This window comes from Momordica charantia (assembly GCF_013281855.1).
Source record: "Momordica charantia cultivar OHB3-1 chromosome 10 unlocalized genomic scaffold, Mcharantia_2.0 BLBB01000010.1, whole genome shotgun sequence".
NCBI classification, from domain to species: domain Eukaryota; kingdom Viridiplantae; phylum Streptophyta; class Magnoliopsida; order Cucurbitales; family Cucurbitaceae; genus Momordica; species Momordica charantia.
In genome coordinates this window covers 18,201,115-18,219,730 of record NW_028275158.1, presented here as the reverse complement: position 1 = coordinate 18,219,730, position 18,616 = coordinate 18,201,115, and the positions used below count along the sequence as shown (strand labels likewise).

Sequence of the window (18,616 nt, the reverse complement as noted above, 5' to 3'; positions counted from 1 at the left end):
TCGAGTTTTATAAAACTTGCTCTGCAAACTCAGATGGATTTTTCACGAACCCACCTAGGTTTTTCCCCATAATTTATTTTACAGAACTCTCGAAACTCAGATGAATAGATTAAGGCCCCGTTTACTTGCTCGTAATCGTAATCAAAGAATTGTAATCAAAATTCTTTATTATGTTTACCAAAATAAATGACTGGGAATAAAACGTGGGACCCACCCCAAATTTTAGAATCGCTCAAAAAAAAATACCGCTGTAATCCCATTTAAATTCCTGAATCTGTGAGATCCACAATACATTTTTTTTTGTAATTTGACAACCAATACCTTTTTCTCTCTCACGTAGACTCACGATTTTTTGTATTATAAAATTATTTAATTTTAGATTGAATTGGTAAAAGAAAGTTTATTATAATAAATAATGTAATAATAATATCAAATAAAGTGTGAAATTTTTTTTTTGACTTAAATACAAAATATATAATTTATTACTATTAATTAAAATAATATAAGTAGATCTAAAAATTATTATAATTAATTATTTTTTTCAATATAAAAAATCTCATACCATCCTTTTTAATTAATGTAATTTTATATTAGTTATAAATATATAAGGATATTTTGATAATCAACATATGTCTGACTACGATTACGGATGGAAGTAAACACCATGAATTGATTTATGATTCTGATTCTGATTCCAGATATGTTCAAGTGAACAACATCAATAGAATAACATTCTCATTCCATTGATCTCATTACGATTAATTTTCATTACGATTGAGAGTAAGTAAACGGGACCTAAGTACTAACATATCCTGTCTTTTTTTTTTTTTTTAACCGGGATTGGACTTTGCTCTCCCATATCCTGGGACTCCCACACCCATCCCAAGACTCGGACCTGAGAGACATAAAAAAATTTTGGTATTCATTCGACCAAAAAGTTCGAACTTGAGGCTTCTAAACCAATATGACCAAAAGACCCCAAATCCTTGTTAACTAGACTGCACTAAGACCTATACGTAATTTCTGACAATCTCAAAATCCCTCCCATTCAAAATACCAAAAGAAGAGGCAACTCCTAAAACAAAATTTCCAGCATTAATCCTTCCTCCAATATGCAAGAGTTTAACACTCATTCCCAAGCTACAAATTGTGCTTACACATCTACATTATCACATTTGTCTCTTTTTTCATCTTCATCACAACTTGAATGATATGAAAAAATTATAGTATTGACTTATCACAAGTGTTGAGCTCTCCAATCAACTGTATAATTTGTGTCACTGTCATCATCGCTCGAAGAGTCATCGTGGCTAGACTCTTTGGTAGGAATTTCGAGTGTGGCTCTACTTTGTTCTGCTGATCTTTTTGTCTTCAACTCCACTTTCTTCCTCTTCAACGATTCCACTCTCTCCCTGTAGGCCCTGTCAACAGAAACCCAGAAAGTTGGCAAAATCAATAACGTATATTAGGGAGAAAGACGAGAGAATTGCAGTGTTTCACTTACTTTTGCTCTAAGGTTTCAGCTTCCTCTATCATTTCGGCTGCATCGATCTGTAGTGCATCACGCAACAAAATGTACCGTAACTTTGAGTCAATACAATTAATAAACTTTCTGATGGAGAAGCAAAAAGGATATAAATCGGGTGTTACCTCCTCCTCTTCGAAACGGTCATCGACCACTTGCAAATCTTCTTGGATCAACTTCTCAAATTCCTTGTATTCATCTCTGATAATGATGTACATACAGTCAAGGTCATATGGAATCCAATGCCATAAGCTATAAAAGAGTAGAAGAGCATTGCACAACAACAATAAATTTCTGAAGAACAAGAAAGTTGCTTATTTTTTCCATGGATTTGGTAAGCTCATTCCTTGCACGCAACCAACAAACAGAACCCCGTTTGGAGTTCTAATCACAAACTTTTCTAGCTATTTCTAGCGTATATTTTGTGGATGGCCTCAATAAATCAAGTAAAGAACATTGTTGAATAGAGGTCCATACATAGATTTATGGAAAAACAAAAATTAAATGGGTTGCAACCTAGCCTATAATATTAAGTGGCACAACCAACGGTCAGAGACTCCATAGCACTATTGAAGAAAATAAATGTTATAATTACTTAGCTGCCTCAGAATCTTTCTAAAAAATTGATAGGTGTACTTAAAATATAGAAATAGTAGGACGTTGGAAAATGCAGAATTAGAGCAAACGCCAGAGAATGTCAAATAGAAGCAAGATATGGGATTTCTTACGACAAATCCAATTATAAGTATTCTATTTCTCAATATTCTCTCTGGTTGGAAGGAACAAATTGAGAAATAAAATCAAATATAATAGTTACAGGATAAATATATACAAACACCTGCCTTAGCATGGAGACATAAGAGTATTATTAGATATAATAAAAGGATAACAAGAACTTGAGATACCGATCTAATCATAATAAGTTTGAAGATGCATTCATAACAAGTGGGAAGAACCTACTTGACATCAGGCTTAACAAGTTTTATGCCGTGTGCACGCAAATCAGCCTCCTTATCATCAAAGAAACCTTCAGGCAGAGCTCCCTTTATTTGCTTCCCCTCTGAACCAGGGTTCACAGAAGATTTCTGACTAAGGTCATTGGCCGTTGGGATCACCTCTGACTTTCCAATGCTACCACTAGATGATCCATCTATATTTAATGGCTTCATTGGAACACCAGAACTTGCTACTCCACTTCGTGAATCAGGCTCAACGAACTTGTTAGAATCCTTTCCTGGAATGTCACAAGTTAAATGTGAAAGGTTGAAAAGAGAGATCAATATACCTTGAATGCACACCGACTCCAAAGGCAAATAAAAAACTAGCACTAAAATAGGATCTCATGCATATCATCATACACAAAGTGGAAGTTGGAACAAATTTCAACGATGAAACATCTCACAAGTTAGTGATTAGGCAAAGCTAAAAAATATACACGAGGACACAAAATAAACTACAATATAAAATCTCCCTGAGCCTAATGCCACCATCCGCAATGCAACAAAGATTATCAAGAGATTTACCATTGGTGGTCAAGTTTCAAAGATTTTATTGGGTGGTGGAGCCAAAATTCACACTAGTAAGTGATGTTTGGGACTTGAGGACATAGTTGGAATATTCTTACAAAATATGTAAAGAAAAAAGGAAAGTGAATTGTGAGCGATTTTAGACTTACCAAAAATCAGCTACAAAATATGGGGAATGATAAGAGAGTTTGGCAGTCGAAGCCAGATGGAAAATTCTTTGTTAAATCTCTTTAGTAGTAGTCTGATTGATAAAGGCACTAATTAGAATAAATATTTATAACTGGAAGACTCTTCTTTTGTAGGTTTCTTCTAGTTTAGCTCTTGGGCACGGGTCTGCACATCCCCCACCCCCTAGGTGGTTTCTCTCTCCTCATTTTTTAATAAATCTTTTTCTTATTGAAAAAAAAAATTAAAGTTTTTGTTCCACAATCTGGAAAGGTTGTTGCCTAAAAGAGTAAAAATATTTGCACGTTCAACTAGTAATTATTATTGAAGGTATAAACACAACATAAAAAAATCAGTGTAGATGTCCATCTTGGGTGCTTAGCCCTTGGCAGTGCGAGGTTGTGTCATTTTTTTTTCTTTTATCATCCAAAAGAATCACGTATAACAAGTAATTATAGAAGTCTTTTAAGACTGATGCCCAAAGCGTGTTAATTATTGAAGACAGAAGTCTTTTGAGACTGATGCCCAAAGCGTGTTATGCCATTTGGAAAGTGAATGATTTTGAATGTGGTATTACATGTGTTTAGAACTTGCATTTTTTAGGTTCGGTTATGAGGAAAGGTCTCATTAGATAAAGATTCTCATGGCCATCCTTTAATTGAGATTTTGTCTGGGCTGTAAGAGCTTCATTGAAATTGGGAATGTGTGATTGTATTTGGGAGGTTCTGGCTATTGGTTTAGGATGGTTGCCTCACTTGAACGAAGGGGCATTTTTTTTTTTTTATGAGAAACAAATATTTCATTGATGATATGAAATATACAAAAGGTCACAAGGACAATTACAAGAAAGCCTTCCAACTTGTAATTAGGTCATTTAGTGAATAGCTATTGAAAGGGGAATAAAAACATTTACACCAACCGAGAGCTAGAAAAATAACTCTATCAAAAAAGATGTCAAAAGGAAGGGTTTTTTCGTTAAAGACCCTAGTGTTCCTTTCCAACCATAAACTCCAAAGGAAGGCCCTAACAAACTGAATCCAAAGAGTTGCTCTTTCCTTCTTGAATGATGTCCCGCCAATAGTTGATCAAGGCAGAGGTTTGTTGTGTATAGCAGTCTTCCACCCGGACGCAATGAGGAAATGGTTCCAAAATCATGTAGTGAATGCACAATGAATGGATGACCCTGAGTCTCTAGAGCCCCATAACAAAAGTGACAGCAATTTAAAGAGAGAGAGCTATGTGTGGGAGCTTTCTCTACACCCTGTCATGGGTGTTTATCGCCCCATGACTAAGCTCCCAGAAGAAGAATTTTACTTTCCTAGGGCATTTTCCTTGCCAAATGCGAGGGAAGAGGGTGGAGGCCACTTGGGAGCCATTGGTAGTGAGGACACTGTAAGCCGATTTGGTGGAGATGGATCTAGTTGCTTCTAGGGGCCAAGTAAAGCGATCATCTAGGGAGGTGGGGGTGTTCTCATTTAGGATGTGGGAAAGGCGCAATCAATCGGTAATCTCCTCATCCTTAAAGGGGCTGTGGAATCTATAATCCCAGGAGGATGTAGTTTTCGATCATAAATCTATAACAGTGGCCTCTTTGTTTGACGATATGGCAAATAGGTTCGGGAAGAGACTGTCCACAGTTCCTTGCGTGAGCCACCTGTCACGCCAGAAACTGATTTGACTATTTTCCCCCACTCTGCAGATTGCATAATTTTTAATAATGCTGGTTTGTTGAATGATTCCAGTCCATGGTCCTTTATAAGTATTAAAACGAATGGTTGGCCAAGTATCCGAGAAGGAACTTGTGTATTTTGCTGAGATGAGCTTCCTCCACAATTGGTTTGGCTCGATAATGTATCTCCAAATCCATTTGGATAGTAATGCTTGGTTCCTGTGTTTGATGTTCCCTACACCGAGACCTCCTTCAAGTATTGGAAGCTGGGTGCATGTCCAATTGATGAGGTGAGGCTTTCCACTTGTACTTGGTCCCTCCCATAGAAAATCAAGCTTTTGCTTATGAGATCAGCAGCTTTCCTGGATATTTTGAAGTACTTTATGTTGTAACCTTGAGGTTTTCTTCTATTATATACTAACTTTTTACTATATCGTCAATCGGAGCATAGTTCAACTGGTTAAGGCATCTATCTACGACCAAAACATCGTGAGTTCGAATCCCCACCCTCACATGTTATACTAAAAAAATATAAAAATATATAAAGAAAGAAAAAGAAGGCTAATTATGTTACAAAATTACAACTCCCATAGAAAGCTAATATCACTAAAGAATGAAATGGAGTTTAGAAGTCATCACTTTCTTTCCTTGGTAATGACTTAACCATGTCACCTGATTCAAAAACCAATTTGTTTCCATCTCACCCACCCTCTACAGTCCAAGTAATGACAGAGCAACTCATTTTCAAAATATGTTATCTTACAATGTTTCCCATCACATTACATGTTGAGTTCGATCCACCTCAGCTAAGTTTGATTTTGAACCATGATAATAATAGTGACACCAATATGGTCATGTTTATACATAAAAATATATCTATAGACTGTACTTGTTCGTACAAATAACATTTATACACGACCACACATATTATACATGCATCATAGGTGTGTGTTTACGAAATTAGAACCAAACAAGTGCTTTTCTTTAATCCATGCATCATTCTAATTTCTAAAAAAAAAAATTTGATGAGAAACCGAACTTTTCATATATATATATATATATATATATATAGTTTTGCATCCTTCTAATTTCAAATATTCATACCTACATCCTTCCAATTTCAAATATACTCTAGAAACCTTGGTAAAGAGATCTTCTCTGATAAATTATATCATAGAATCAAATAATATTTATACAAAACCACACAAATTTCTTTAATACAAGCCACATTCTAATTTCAATTATATTAAGACATGAAACAGACACAACAATACGTCAGTTTCTAAAATTGTAGGACATAACACATTTGAGACACGTCAGTTATATATGTGAGCGTTTATTTTGACATGTTTTATATTGAATGGTGAAAAAACAAATTTAATATATATATTTTTTTTATATGAAACAAATATTTCATTGATGGTATGGAATATACAAAAGGCCGCAACGGCAATTACAAGAAAACCTTCCAACTTGTAATAAGGTCATTAAGAGAGTAGTTGTTAAAGGGGGTGTAGAAGCTTTTACACCAACCAAGAGCTAATAGCAAAAATCTATCAAAAAAACTATCAAAAGAGTGATTTATCGTTGAAGACCCTATCATTTCTTTCCAGCCATAAACTCCATAGGTAAGCCCGAACTATCAGAACCCATAGGGTAGCTTTGGCCTTTTGGAAAGGGTGTCCCGTTAGGAGGCAATCAAGGAAAATGGGAGGTCTAGTGTGTAGAACTATTTTCCAACCAAAATCCATAAGAATACGGTTCCAAAAACGAGTGGCATATGCACAGTGGATGAAAAGGTGGCCTTGTGTCTCTGATGCCTCAAAACATAGGTGACAACAATTTGGGGAAAGGGCCATGTGGGGGTGTTTCCTCTAAACCCTATCATGAGTATTTAGGGCCCCATGACTAAGCTCTTAATATCTAAATTTGAACAATACTAACGGTTAGAGGTAACCGACAATATCCATTAAATATTAAGGTTTACAAAATAAATTTGAAATTAAAATCAAACAAGTGTTTTTCTTCTTAATATATTTACTTTAGGTTTCTTTTCAAAGTGAGCTTCTTTATTACCTTAATTTTCCAATGGGTAGTGGACGTTTTAATCTAGAGATGGGCCTAATTTTTATTTTTATTAATAAAAAAAAGTGTCCCAGGCCTATCCTTAATGTGTCACCAGTGTGTCAAAAAATTAAAAATAATTGAATAATAGGACACTCTTTTTTCACATGGACATGTGCCGGGCATGTGTCGGGGCATGTCTGTGTCCAACACTAACACTCTACGAAAAGTAGAGTGCCCATGCTTCCTAGACATTATCTATACGCAGGCATAAATGTATTGTAAGTATCCTGTGCATGCATATTTCCTTACCAGTTTTAAGCCGTTTGGCATTGCTATCAAAGAAATCTGGAGGAAGCACAGACGATGACTGAGGTTTTGGTAACTCTTTCGATGTTCCAGTAGTTGCTTTCTGCTCTCTCAACTCTGTTGGTCTGCTTTTAGGGAGTTCAACAGGGGCCTCAGCTTTAGTATTGTTAGCCCCAGATCTTCCTGCTACATTAGCTTTGAGATTATCTATTGCCTGTTATTTACAATAACATCCCATCAGTAATAAATGAACCAGCAGTCAGCTCAAATTTGGTTGGATTAGGATTGAAGGCTTTATTTGTCTAACAAGAGCAGAGCAAGTAGAGATGTAGAAACAGACAAGTGGAAACAAGGTACCCAATATATAAATAAATAAAAATGAATAAACAAGTAAAGAAAGCAACTCGCGTATATTTCAAACAGTACCGAAACTATAGTCCATGGTAGAGCCGTAGAGGGGCAATATTCCACCATCAATAAATTATGCAAGGAAACTACTGACGTATAAATTCATTGTGATTTTAAAAAGGTAGAAACTTTTTCTGGAAAACTAAATCGATACACAATGTTACCGCTGTCTTGACAAGGAAACATTCATCTCAGGCAATAAGGGGGCTAATAATTGGACGTTGAAACACTTCACATCAGCATCTATTATAATTGTGAGCATAAATTTTTACTTTTTGATAAAAAAACCAACTTTAATTGAGATAGGTAATAGAATTCATTGCGAGTAACTGGTCCTCCCAAAAAGAGATTTTCTTTTTCAATGGATAAACTAAAGGCGTGCATTTGCAAAGATGATAAAATTATCTTTTGGAATAATAGTGGCTCAAAAGGTCTCCCATTAGATTTTTTTTTTTTTTTTTTTACACTTTATAATGTGACTAACTCAAAAGGATTTCTTGTCAAGCAATCCTGGTTTAGAGAAATCCATTGAGTGGAATCTACATTCAGAAGAACTCGTATAAAAGGATGAGAATTGGATCTCTATGTTAAACTCCATGCACCAACACTCACCGTTCTAGCATTGAAAGGATTCTAAACAATGAACCCTTCACTTCTCTATGGGCTATCTTTTTTTTCTTTTGTTGAATAAAGACCAAATTTTAAAAGAATGAAATAATACAGGACATGTAAAAATAAAATAGTCCAACAAATAGGAACCAAACTAAAAAAAGGGGCTCCAATATAGCCTTACCAAACTTAATGAGTAATTACAAAAGGCTTTGGACATTGAAACCCAAAGGGAAACATGAAATCGAGCAAGAGCCCAAATGTGTCCCGCCCCCCCCCCCCCCCCAAAGATCTCTCAACCCCTCCAAAAATTCTGCTATTTCTCTCCGCCCACAAGCCCCATATAAAAGCTAAGAATCCTCCCTGTCATAAAAACCTAACCCCTTGTCTCGAGTTACCTTGGCAACCAAATGTAGTAGGGTTAGGCAGTTGTCCCGTGAGATTAGTCAAGGTACGCGTAAGCTGGCCCGAACATTAACTGATATCACAAAAAAAAAAAAAAAAAACAAACCCCTGTCTCTAAACAAAGGGTGATGAAGAACCTCCTCCAACATCAAACTAAACTCTCTAGCACGAGTAGGAGCAAAGTGAACCTCGAAAGCCTGAAACAAATAATCTAAGACGGGCGAAGAAAATTGGCAAGACCAGAGGAGATGATCGAGATCCTCAACAACACCCTACAAAGAATATAGCATTGGGGCCGCTCATAACAGAATAGCACCTCAACATGCGTTCCAAAGTATTAACCTTGCATGTAAGACCTTCCAAGCAAAAAATCTAAATCTTCTTTGGAATCTTAACCTTCCATCAAAGGAAAAATAGAGCAGGATGGGGTCCACCAGATACAAGAAGGATTTGCAGGAAAACCCTTCTAGAAGATTAAGGGACCAAAGACGAGAATCCCTCCTCGAATTAACAACAAGGCTAACAAAGCCATGAAATCCACCATCTCCTTATTGGACAAAGGACAACGGAAACCAAGAATCAAAGAAGAGTTGTTCCTAGAAAAGGCAGGATTGACGTCACTGATCGACCCCTCATGAAAGAAAGGTGGTAAAGGTGAGGGAATAAGGAACAGAAGGGATGATCCCCAAGACACCTATACTCCCAAAAATAAGTATCATTCCCATCCCCCACCAAACAACGAACAAATGAACAAAAACAAGGGAATCCATAGAGATGGCTACCTGCGAATTTATGGTAGTACCTTTAGAACCCCCACCGGCCACCCATTTAACTAGAGATGCGGACCACACTTGCTCACTATTATCCTATGCCACAAAGAATTTGACTCCCTCGGGAAGCGTCATAACCATTTTACCAACAAGGCTTCATTACGCAATCTCTAGTTTCCAATTCCTATCCTCCCTCTCCAAAGGCTTACTCACCAACTCCCCAACTCCCATTTGACTATATGAGCCCCCTTCCTTCATCGACCCATTCCCAAAGAAAGTCCCATTATTCTTCTCCAAAGTTTTGCTATCCCTATGAGCTATCTTATTACCAACCTTACAGCCGCCTTTTGACTCTTCCCACTCAGAACTATTTGGAAGGCAAAGGTTCCTAGAGAGGTGAAAGTTTTATTTTGTGTTTTTATTCGAGAAAAGCAGAATACATAGGATAGAATACAAAAATAAGTTGCCAAATTATTCAACCTCCCCTAGTTGGTGCATCATGTCCAAAAGACATTTAGAGAATCATTTTCATCTTTTTCTTCGAATGTCCTATTGTTGTTGTTCGTTGGTCTAAGCTTTTTAGCATCTTTGGCACAAGCTGGTGCTTCTCCGAAGTAGCCTATGTTCATCCAGCTCATGACAGAATCTCCGTTCGACGGGCAATCTAGAGTTATTTGGTCTAATGTATGATGGCTATCCTTTGGAGAGTGTGGTGCGGGATAAATCCAAGGGCCATGTGAAAGGGATTGAATCTTTCCTTACGAGTTTTTGGACCTAGCTAGACATTTCTCCATTTGGTGATCTCTCTAAAAAATATTTTTAAAATTATGAGCTTATGCATGTCTGTTGACTAGAAATCCTTTTTGTAGCACATTGTCCTTGTGAAGACCCCTCATCTCCCCCTTTTTGTATTGGTTTTTTATATGTTTCTTTGTTTCCTATATTGAGAAAACCTAGAAGTAGCTAAAATAATCATTCATTGACTTCAGTAACTAAATATCCAATCGTTCATCGTTAGAATCCTAAAAAAATAGTTATCGCTTCAACATTGTGTATGCATTTTACAAGCAGTAGACACTTATCTTTTTCAATGTAGAAAAACCAATGTGCATTCCAGTAAAACCTTATCTCTTAATAAGATTTCAAAACATCACCTCATGATGTCTACGAGAAGACTGATGTGCATCCCAGTACGCCTCTGATTTCAAGACAATATCACAAACCCTACAGACAGGTTGGTCCAGTTCATTATACCTGTTCAAGTTAAAATAACTCAGATTAAATAGTGAAATCTTATACTCATAAAACTTCTCAATATGAAAAACAACTAAAGAAACCGCATAATCTTCTCCATTATGGGCTGGTTAGATTATAGCTGGAGTTATGTGTCAAGTGCCATTGTCGTACATTTCTATGACACCCTTCAATAAAGAAAATAGAGAAAATGATGGACACTACAAAAATGGAAGAACAACCGAACAATTTACCAAGGTAGAAAGAAAACTACATGGAAAACTTCATACTATGCTAAATGTAAGATTAATGTAAGAACTGTATATTCCATTTCCATCAGAGAAAACTTCCAATTAGATAACTTCTTCCTGTGAATAACCAAATGGTCTACTACAATACACAAAGCAAAGCCCGAAATAGAAAAATATAAGGACAAAATGGAATAGGGAAATCCATTTAGGACCTTGAAGCTCAATAATCACAGAGATTTACCTGACGAGAGGAGAATCGATGCGCTTGTCCTTCTTCTGAGCGTTCAATTTAGAACGAAACAGTGCCTTTCTCTTAGCTTCAGCATCCATACTGTCTACCTAAGAAGCACGGACACGGATACGAGACACGACAAGACATGGCGTCAATTCCTAAAAACTTGGAACAGATATTGTTTTTATTAGAGTTTAACTAAGAAAAAAAAAAAAGAAAAACAGAGGCAGGAGAGTTTACCTAAGAAAAAAAATTGAAAAACAGAGGCAGGGGCGAGCGCCGGCGTCGGCGGCGGCAGAGCAGCGGCGGCAAGGGCGAGCAGCGGCAAGGGTGAGCAGCGGCGTCGGCGGCGGCAAGGGCGTGCGGCGGTGGCGGCGAAGAACGCGTGCAGCGGCGTCGGCTTCGTGGGAGAGCGGTGGTGTGTTTTTGTTATTAAGTTTTTATCATTTATTTGGTTTTTTTTAATTACTGATGGCCATTGGGCCTTTTTATTTCGGCCCAGAAAACCCACAAATTTGTACAGCCCGTGTCCCTTTTTTTTTTTTTTTTAATTCAGATATGCCAAAATGCTTGTCTGACACGTGTGTCCGGGCGTATCCGTGTCCGACACAAAGACTCCACCAAAAATAAATGTCCGTGTTTTCTAGTCATCTACTTTCTTCCTCCTTACGGAACTAGTTCCAAATTTCAGGGTAAACCTCAGAACTCATATCTCTTTTCTTTATTCTTCCTTCTTGATGTGCCAAATCACCTGAGACACAAATTCGAGCTTGAAACGAACCAAAGTTGAGGATATAAAATCCTCTATTTTATTCTTTATCTATATTAAAAAGCAAGCATTTTGAACAACCCACTATTGAACTTTCTGTTTTTTTTAGTACAACATGTCGAGTGAGGATTCGAGCTCATAACCTTTTGGTCAGAGATAGGTGTTTTAACCACTTGAACTATGCTCGGTTTGACCACTATTGAACTTTCTTTGTGCATGGTTTCAAAATTGCTAATCTGTTACAAATTTAGTTTTTATAATCATCATCAATAAAATAAAATAAAACAGTTATCTATTCAAATTTCATCCAATAAAAAAATATATATAAATATTATAATTCAAAATTTTTGTTAACACGGATTTTTGCTGAGCTACTCTGTTACGTTTTTTTGGCTAATGGAATTGCTAAGATGGAGACGAGAGAAATGAGGATGGCTAATTTCCCACCATGGGTACTTGGCACAAAAGAGAATAATATGGTGAGTATAAAGTTATTCTTTTATTTAGTTTTTTCTAAATTTATTAAGATTATTGTATTTTATTACCGATTGAAGAAGTAGAACGAGACTGACTAAATGAGATTTTGAACCAGACATATAGAAGGAGAACATAATTGATGGTGTTCCATGTATGTAAGGAGAACATAATCAATTATTTGTAAGTTTACAAACAACTTCCACTTTACTGCTAAGCGATGCAACACAATTTACGAGAAAGTGCGACAAATGTCAGCGGTTTGCAAAAGTGCGACAAATATCAACGGTTTGCAACAGTTTCTAGGCAGCCGCCAGAACCATTAACAAACATAATAGTAGCCTAAAACTGGCAAGACCCCATTCTCATTATCGTTTGGTTCTGAGGTAGTAGTGGCAGTGGAAATCGATCTTCCTTCCCCAAGGGTAGAACAATTCAGTCTACCTGAAAATGACAAGCCTATACAGCTTAACCTCGATCTACTAGAAGAACATCGAGAAGTAGCACGACTATGAACGGTCGAGTACAAAAATCGGATCACTCGATATTACGACTCAAAGGTTAAGAAGCGTAACTTCAAAGAAGGCAATTTTATCCTAAGGAAAGTCATACTTAATACCAAAGACCCGACCAGCGGGATTCACGGGCCGACATGGGAGGGCCTATACAAAGTCACTAAAGTGGTTCGGGTAGGCACCTATGCCTTGGAAGATTCTAGGGGTGTTCACAGTTCGGTTTGGTTCAATTTGAGAGCCAAACCGAAACCAAAACCGATTTTTAAAAAATGAATAAATGAAAACCGCGTCGAACCGAAGTGAGTGTAGAAACCGCATCAAACCAAACTGCAAACCGACGGTTTAATCGGTTCGGTTTGCAGTTTCACATACATGCCGCATAAATAGAAAAAATACTAGGGCAACGGTGTTATTTACAGTGACGAAGATCTGTGGTCATTTTTTCAGCGGCATACGACAGGAGAAAATGTTTTCAGCAGTTTGCGGTAGCGTCATCTACAAGAAGAAAAAACGGTATTGATTGGCGGGAACGGTCGGCGGGAAGAAGAAGAAAGGAGAAGTAGAATGAAGAAGAAGAACGAAGAAGAAATAAAATAAGGAGAAGAAGAAATGAAGAAAGAAAGGAAGGAGAAGAAGAAGAGAGGAGGAAGAAGAATGAAGAAAGAAAAATAGTGAAAAATGAATAAGGGAGCAAGAGAGAGGCACCAGAAGGTAGAGGAAAGAGAAATGTAATAATTAGAATTAGGGTTTGGAATAGGAAGGTTGCTTTGGGAAACAAAAATGGGGAAAGGAAAAGGTTTCACACCAATCAAGAATAATAAATGCCTTCATAAATGTTTGATTTTATGGGATATTAAATAATAAATAATATAATAAATGTTTTATGTTTACATAAGGAATATATATATACTAGTGCATTACCAGGACGAATAAATTTTTTTTAATTATAAGGTAACTTAAATTTTATATAATTTCACGTAAAATATTTTAAATATAATTATTTTAAAAAATAATAATAAAATGTACTATTTATAATTATTTTTAAAATATACTATTATAGTTAATTGTTAATGATATATTTTGTAAATAAATAAATTAAAAGTAAAGGAAAAAATTATATATTAATAAAAAAGTAAATAGGTATTTTAATATTTTTATTTTTAAATTATTTCAACCTAATATGGGTCCTTTATTTTATTTTTTTTAATATTTTGTTTGTTTATTAAATATTTGTTTAGGGCTGACGTTTTGTTGTATATGTTGAATTTTTTTAACTAAAACTAAATTATTTTATTGATTTAATTTTATATTATAATTAAAATTATTAAAGAAAAATTCTTCAAATTATATTATTAGAAAATAAAATGACCAAAAGTTTTATATTCCACCTTTTACGATTCTATACAAATTATTGTTTATAATTAATTTATTAATTAAACATTTTTTTATATACTGACTTCTATGATTGTTTTTTTTTCAACAATAAGAACATGAGCTTGTAATTATCTATATTTCAAACAAATATTCTAAATAAAATTGCTAAAAAAAATACACTAAACAATAAAAAACATTAGTAAAAAAAAAAGTCCAAATCCTAAACTAAATAAAATTGTTAAAAAAAGAAATATTCCAAATAAAAAACACACTAATTAGAAAAATAACAATAGTAACAAAAAAAATCCAAGTACTCACTATACACTCATCTTTTAGAGTAAATATGTTCATTCTTGAAGATTGCTTGACATATACTATTATTCAACTTTGTAAAATTGTGGAATGGTAATGTTACAAACCTAGTATTCGAGATATGTAGATTCAACATATGTCTCTCTTGCAACTTGATGAATATGTCACAAATATCTCGAGATGTTTTCAAGATTGAATCATCTTTGAGAGATGTTTCAAGGAACTAAGAATAAAAAAGTATTGAAACTTGTGAAAAACATGTAGAAGAAAACCTATTTTTATAGTAGTAGAGGATAAAACGTTACAAAAGCTTTTCAAATTCTAAAACTCTTTGAAATTCTAGTATGAATTTTAATTAAAGAAAAAATTAATTTTATGTTGTTGGAAAACTTTTTGCATTCTAACCTTTTATATTCCATGCATTTATAGTATTGATCATTAATAATTAATAATTAATTTAATATTTGTAATAATATATTAATGGCATAATTTGTAAATTTAGTAAAGGGTAAAAGTGTCCAAAAATGTTTTTCTACATCCTACCTTTTTAATATAGTATATATATATATATATATATATATATGATACGGTTCGGTTCGGTTCGGTTTGGGATTTCATTTTTAACTCCAAACTGAAACCGAACCGAATATTTCAATTTTGACAAATTAAGAAACCGAACCGAACCGGAAGTTAAATAAATCGAAAAATCGGTTCGGTTTCGGTTTCGGTTTTCTATTTTTTTCGGTTTCGTCGGTTTCTATGTGCACCCCTAGAAGATTCACGTGGAAGAACCCTACTTCATCCATGACATGCCCAGTACCTCAAAATATACTACCTCTAGCTTGGTGACACATTCCATTTATTTTATGAGCACTTTTGCACTCGTTTATATCAAACGACTGGTTATTTTATTGTACCTGAACAATTTTCGTTTTAATAAAGTTTATGTCATTTAACATGATACTTGAGCTCTTATGTTTATGTGAAAACAAATTTCTCACGTAGGGGGTGTTGTGCGTAAATGTTTACACTGGTAAATATCTACACTGGTTAAGAACCTCAGAAAGGGACAGACCAAGAAGCAGGCCAGAAAAGGCTCAGCATGGTCAAAACAAAAGCATACGAATAGGGTCAGGAAATAAAACCATTAGGCGAATGCCAAACAGGTTGGAAATCCAAAGACTTCGACACTAGCTTTGCTAAAGTTAGATCCCAAAGCCGAAAATGAATGGTGAAAACCAGATGGGTAAGAAACCAGGCCCTAGAGACTTGATCATAACTAGACAATTTGACAAAACATGAAAATCGAAAAGACTTCCAATTCATGAGACAACATCGATGCACAACCAGTAGCAAAAACCAAGCTTTTAAATCCAAAAACTGGATACAAAAGTTTTTTTGTAAAAGCTCAGTGAGTTAGGAACCTTAGCGTCAACTAAGAATTCAACAGCTAATGACACATGTGAACTTGTAACGTTCGACTAGAATGAATCAATACCACATACGAATGAGAGGGATCCTGAGACCATAGAAAGTATGATTAAGAAAGCTTAAAAGAAATAATAATTACTACCTATACTACCAAAGTGCACTTTCCTTTTCGGTAACTTAATCGTAAGAACTCCAAAGTTAAGCGTGCTTGACAGGTGACCTCCTTGTTGCTTTACTAGGAAGCATGTGAGCGAGGACAAAACATGTTGGAAGGACTTATGTTGGTCTGTAGGGATAGTCTACGCTCTTATAAGTAACAACCACGGGTAGCGAGTACTCTCAAAACATGAATCTTAACATGATCATAAACTTCATCTTCAGTTTTGAGAGTGGGGGCTACTGTTATGTGGAGCAATACGGTTCGTATGATGGTAAAGGATTGAACTACATCAGAAGAAAAACAACCAGGACCACTGATAGACAGTCGGCCCAAAGCACGGAGGTCGGCCCATCGGAGAGCCGATCCCTTCTCGATCTTAGGTAGAAAAGGTCCTCGGTGCTTTCCTTTCTCCCTCTCAGTCCCCATTCCAAATATATGGTGTTCGGGCCCCAAAGTCAAGCCCTGTCCCTGTTTCTCTACTGATGATTGAGGCATCTCGGCCCATAAGCCCACAACTGTCAAACCTAGGGTTGGCATCTTGTGAAGCCTAGAGGGCAAATCGACTATAAATAGGGAGGGGGTCACCCCTTGAAGGTAAGCAAAAACTACACTTTCAAGTGCCTTACTTGTTTAGTGATTTCTCCTATAGCTAACTTAGGCATCGGAGTCAGTGTGACGAAAGTCACACCGGGTTAGGTTTGTTCGGTTTTGCAGGTATCCGATCTAGTAATATTTGAGTTTGGTGCACGGAGTGGAGTGAATCGATCCACCAAAATCCAAGCATCAACAGATGGAAAGTGTCCAGCCCGGACTGTTTGTTGGAAGATAAGTATGAGGTTTCTTTTTCCAATTTTCTTTACTGGTTTTGATTTTCCAATGATCAAATCCTCTTAATATAGGAATAGTGATTCAGTAATGTTTCTATGATGAACAATTAGATCAAAATGAGAGATTAACAATATAAAATATTGTTCACCAAAATAAAGTATTAACATTGTTACTGGTCACTTAAAGTGGCACTACTTTTCTGATTTATTTGCTTTTTCTTAAAATTTTTTTTCTTTGTAGTATATTTTTCATTGTTGTTAGGATTCTGAATTAAATTATGACTCCTCCACCAAATATTTTATCTATTAAATAATATTTATGAAAAAATGAAATAGGTATTTTCTCATATATAATATGAATTAGTCTAAGGTTCAAAATCTCATGTTACTGAACGAAAAGAACAAAAACACAAAATAAAAAGAAAATAATTACAAATTGTGTAATATTTAGATCAAATCAATATAACTTAGCTTAAATTTAAGTTATTTAGGTTTTTCAAACCCCAATACAATTAGTGAATATGAAAATTTTTTGTTGAGTCCTATTAAAGTTGTAGAAAATATCATCGACAAAGGATAATTTGATTAGTTAGTTTTTATTTATACTTTTACGTAGATTGAATACTTGTAGCGAAATGTAATATAAAAAGATTTTATATTCATGTTTTTGGGTTAAAATAAAAACATTATTTATATGGATACCATAAATATCTTTTTTAATAATAAAAATAATACTTGAATATCAACTACTATAAGTATTTTGTAAAAATTGTTGTTAGTAGATAGGATACAATAATTATAGAAGAGGTTAGTAAATTACATAGACACAACAAGAGGAAAAAAATGAAAAATGAAAATGGAGGAAAAAAATGAAAAATGAAAACGGAGGACATATAACATCATATGAATGCAAGAGTAACTTTTATTTATTTATTATGTTTATAAACTTTTTACCCAAATAGAAATTTACACCAAATTGACTAAGCTCCCATTATATATCTATATATACTATATTAAAAAACAAGGATCTTTGAAAAGCATTTTAATACCATATTTACCCTTTTATTTTCGCATAATTACAAATATATTATTTTCAGGTAGGTAATCTTTATCCCCGTACTAAAATTCTTTGTTAGTTTGTAACTGACTAATTAATACATTAAAAATAATTATGTTCAATAATTATAGTTACAAATTTACTCTTATAAATTATCATTATTATTAAAATAAAACATATAACTCTTTTAAGATTTTTATAAATACCATATCTTTGGAGAAGCAAATCAAATTTAACATTCAATATCTATAAGTCGCTTAAATTTTTTTTTATTTAAATTTTAATTGTGAGTTTCCATATGCCTCCTAGAATTACAAATAACTAAGAATTTATTTTTAAATTCCTTAAATTTAACTAAAAATAAACAAAAACCTAAGATTATTTGTAAGTTTGTAACGGGCTAATTAATTACTTTGACATTAAAAATCATTATATTAAATAATTACCATTACAAATTTAATCCTATAATTGTCATTATTATTATATATATTTATATTACTATTAAGATTTTACACATCATTATATAAAAAG

The 18,616-nt window shown here is 34.6% G+C and overlaps 1 protein-coding gene across 3 annotated transcripts; it reads right to left on the bottom strand.

Moving 5' to 3' along the window:
* Nucleotides 1-1,076: 1,076 nt before the first annotated feature.
* On the bottom strand, nucleotides 1,077-11,602 carry LOC111013398 (zinc ion binding protein). Of its 3 annotated transcripts, none has more exons than XM_022287830.2 (8): nucleotides 11,407-11,602; nucleotides 11,176-11,331; nucleotides 10,605-10,704; nucleotides 7,262-7,472; nucleotides 2,486-2,759; nucleotides 1,651-1,726; nucleotides 1,505-1,551; nucleotides 1,077-1,421 (listed from the first exon to the last, which is right to left on the bottom strand). In XM_022287830.2, the coding sequence occupies exons 2-8, from the start codon at nucleotides 11,262-11,264 to the stop codon at nucleotides 1,238-1,240; spliced, it is 981 nt and encodes a 326-aa protein (XP_022143522.1). In that variant the 5' UTR covers nucleotides 11,265-11,331; nucleotides 11,407-11,602; the 3' UTR covers nucleotides 1,077-1,237. The 3 variants fall into 3 exon arrangements, with proteins under 3 accessions (XP_022143522.1, XP_022143523.1, XP_022143525.1); XM_022287831.2 differs by having other exon boundaries at nucleotides 11,176-11,324; XM_022287833.2 differs by having other exon boundaries at nucleotides 11,176-11,273.
* Between the last annotated feature and the right edge of the window lie 7,014 nt (nucleotides 11,603-18,616).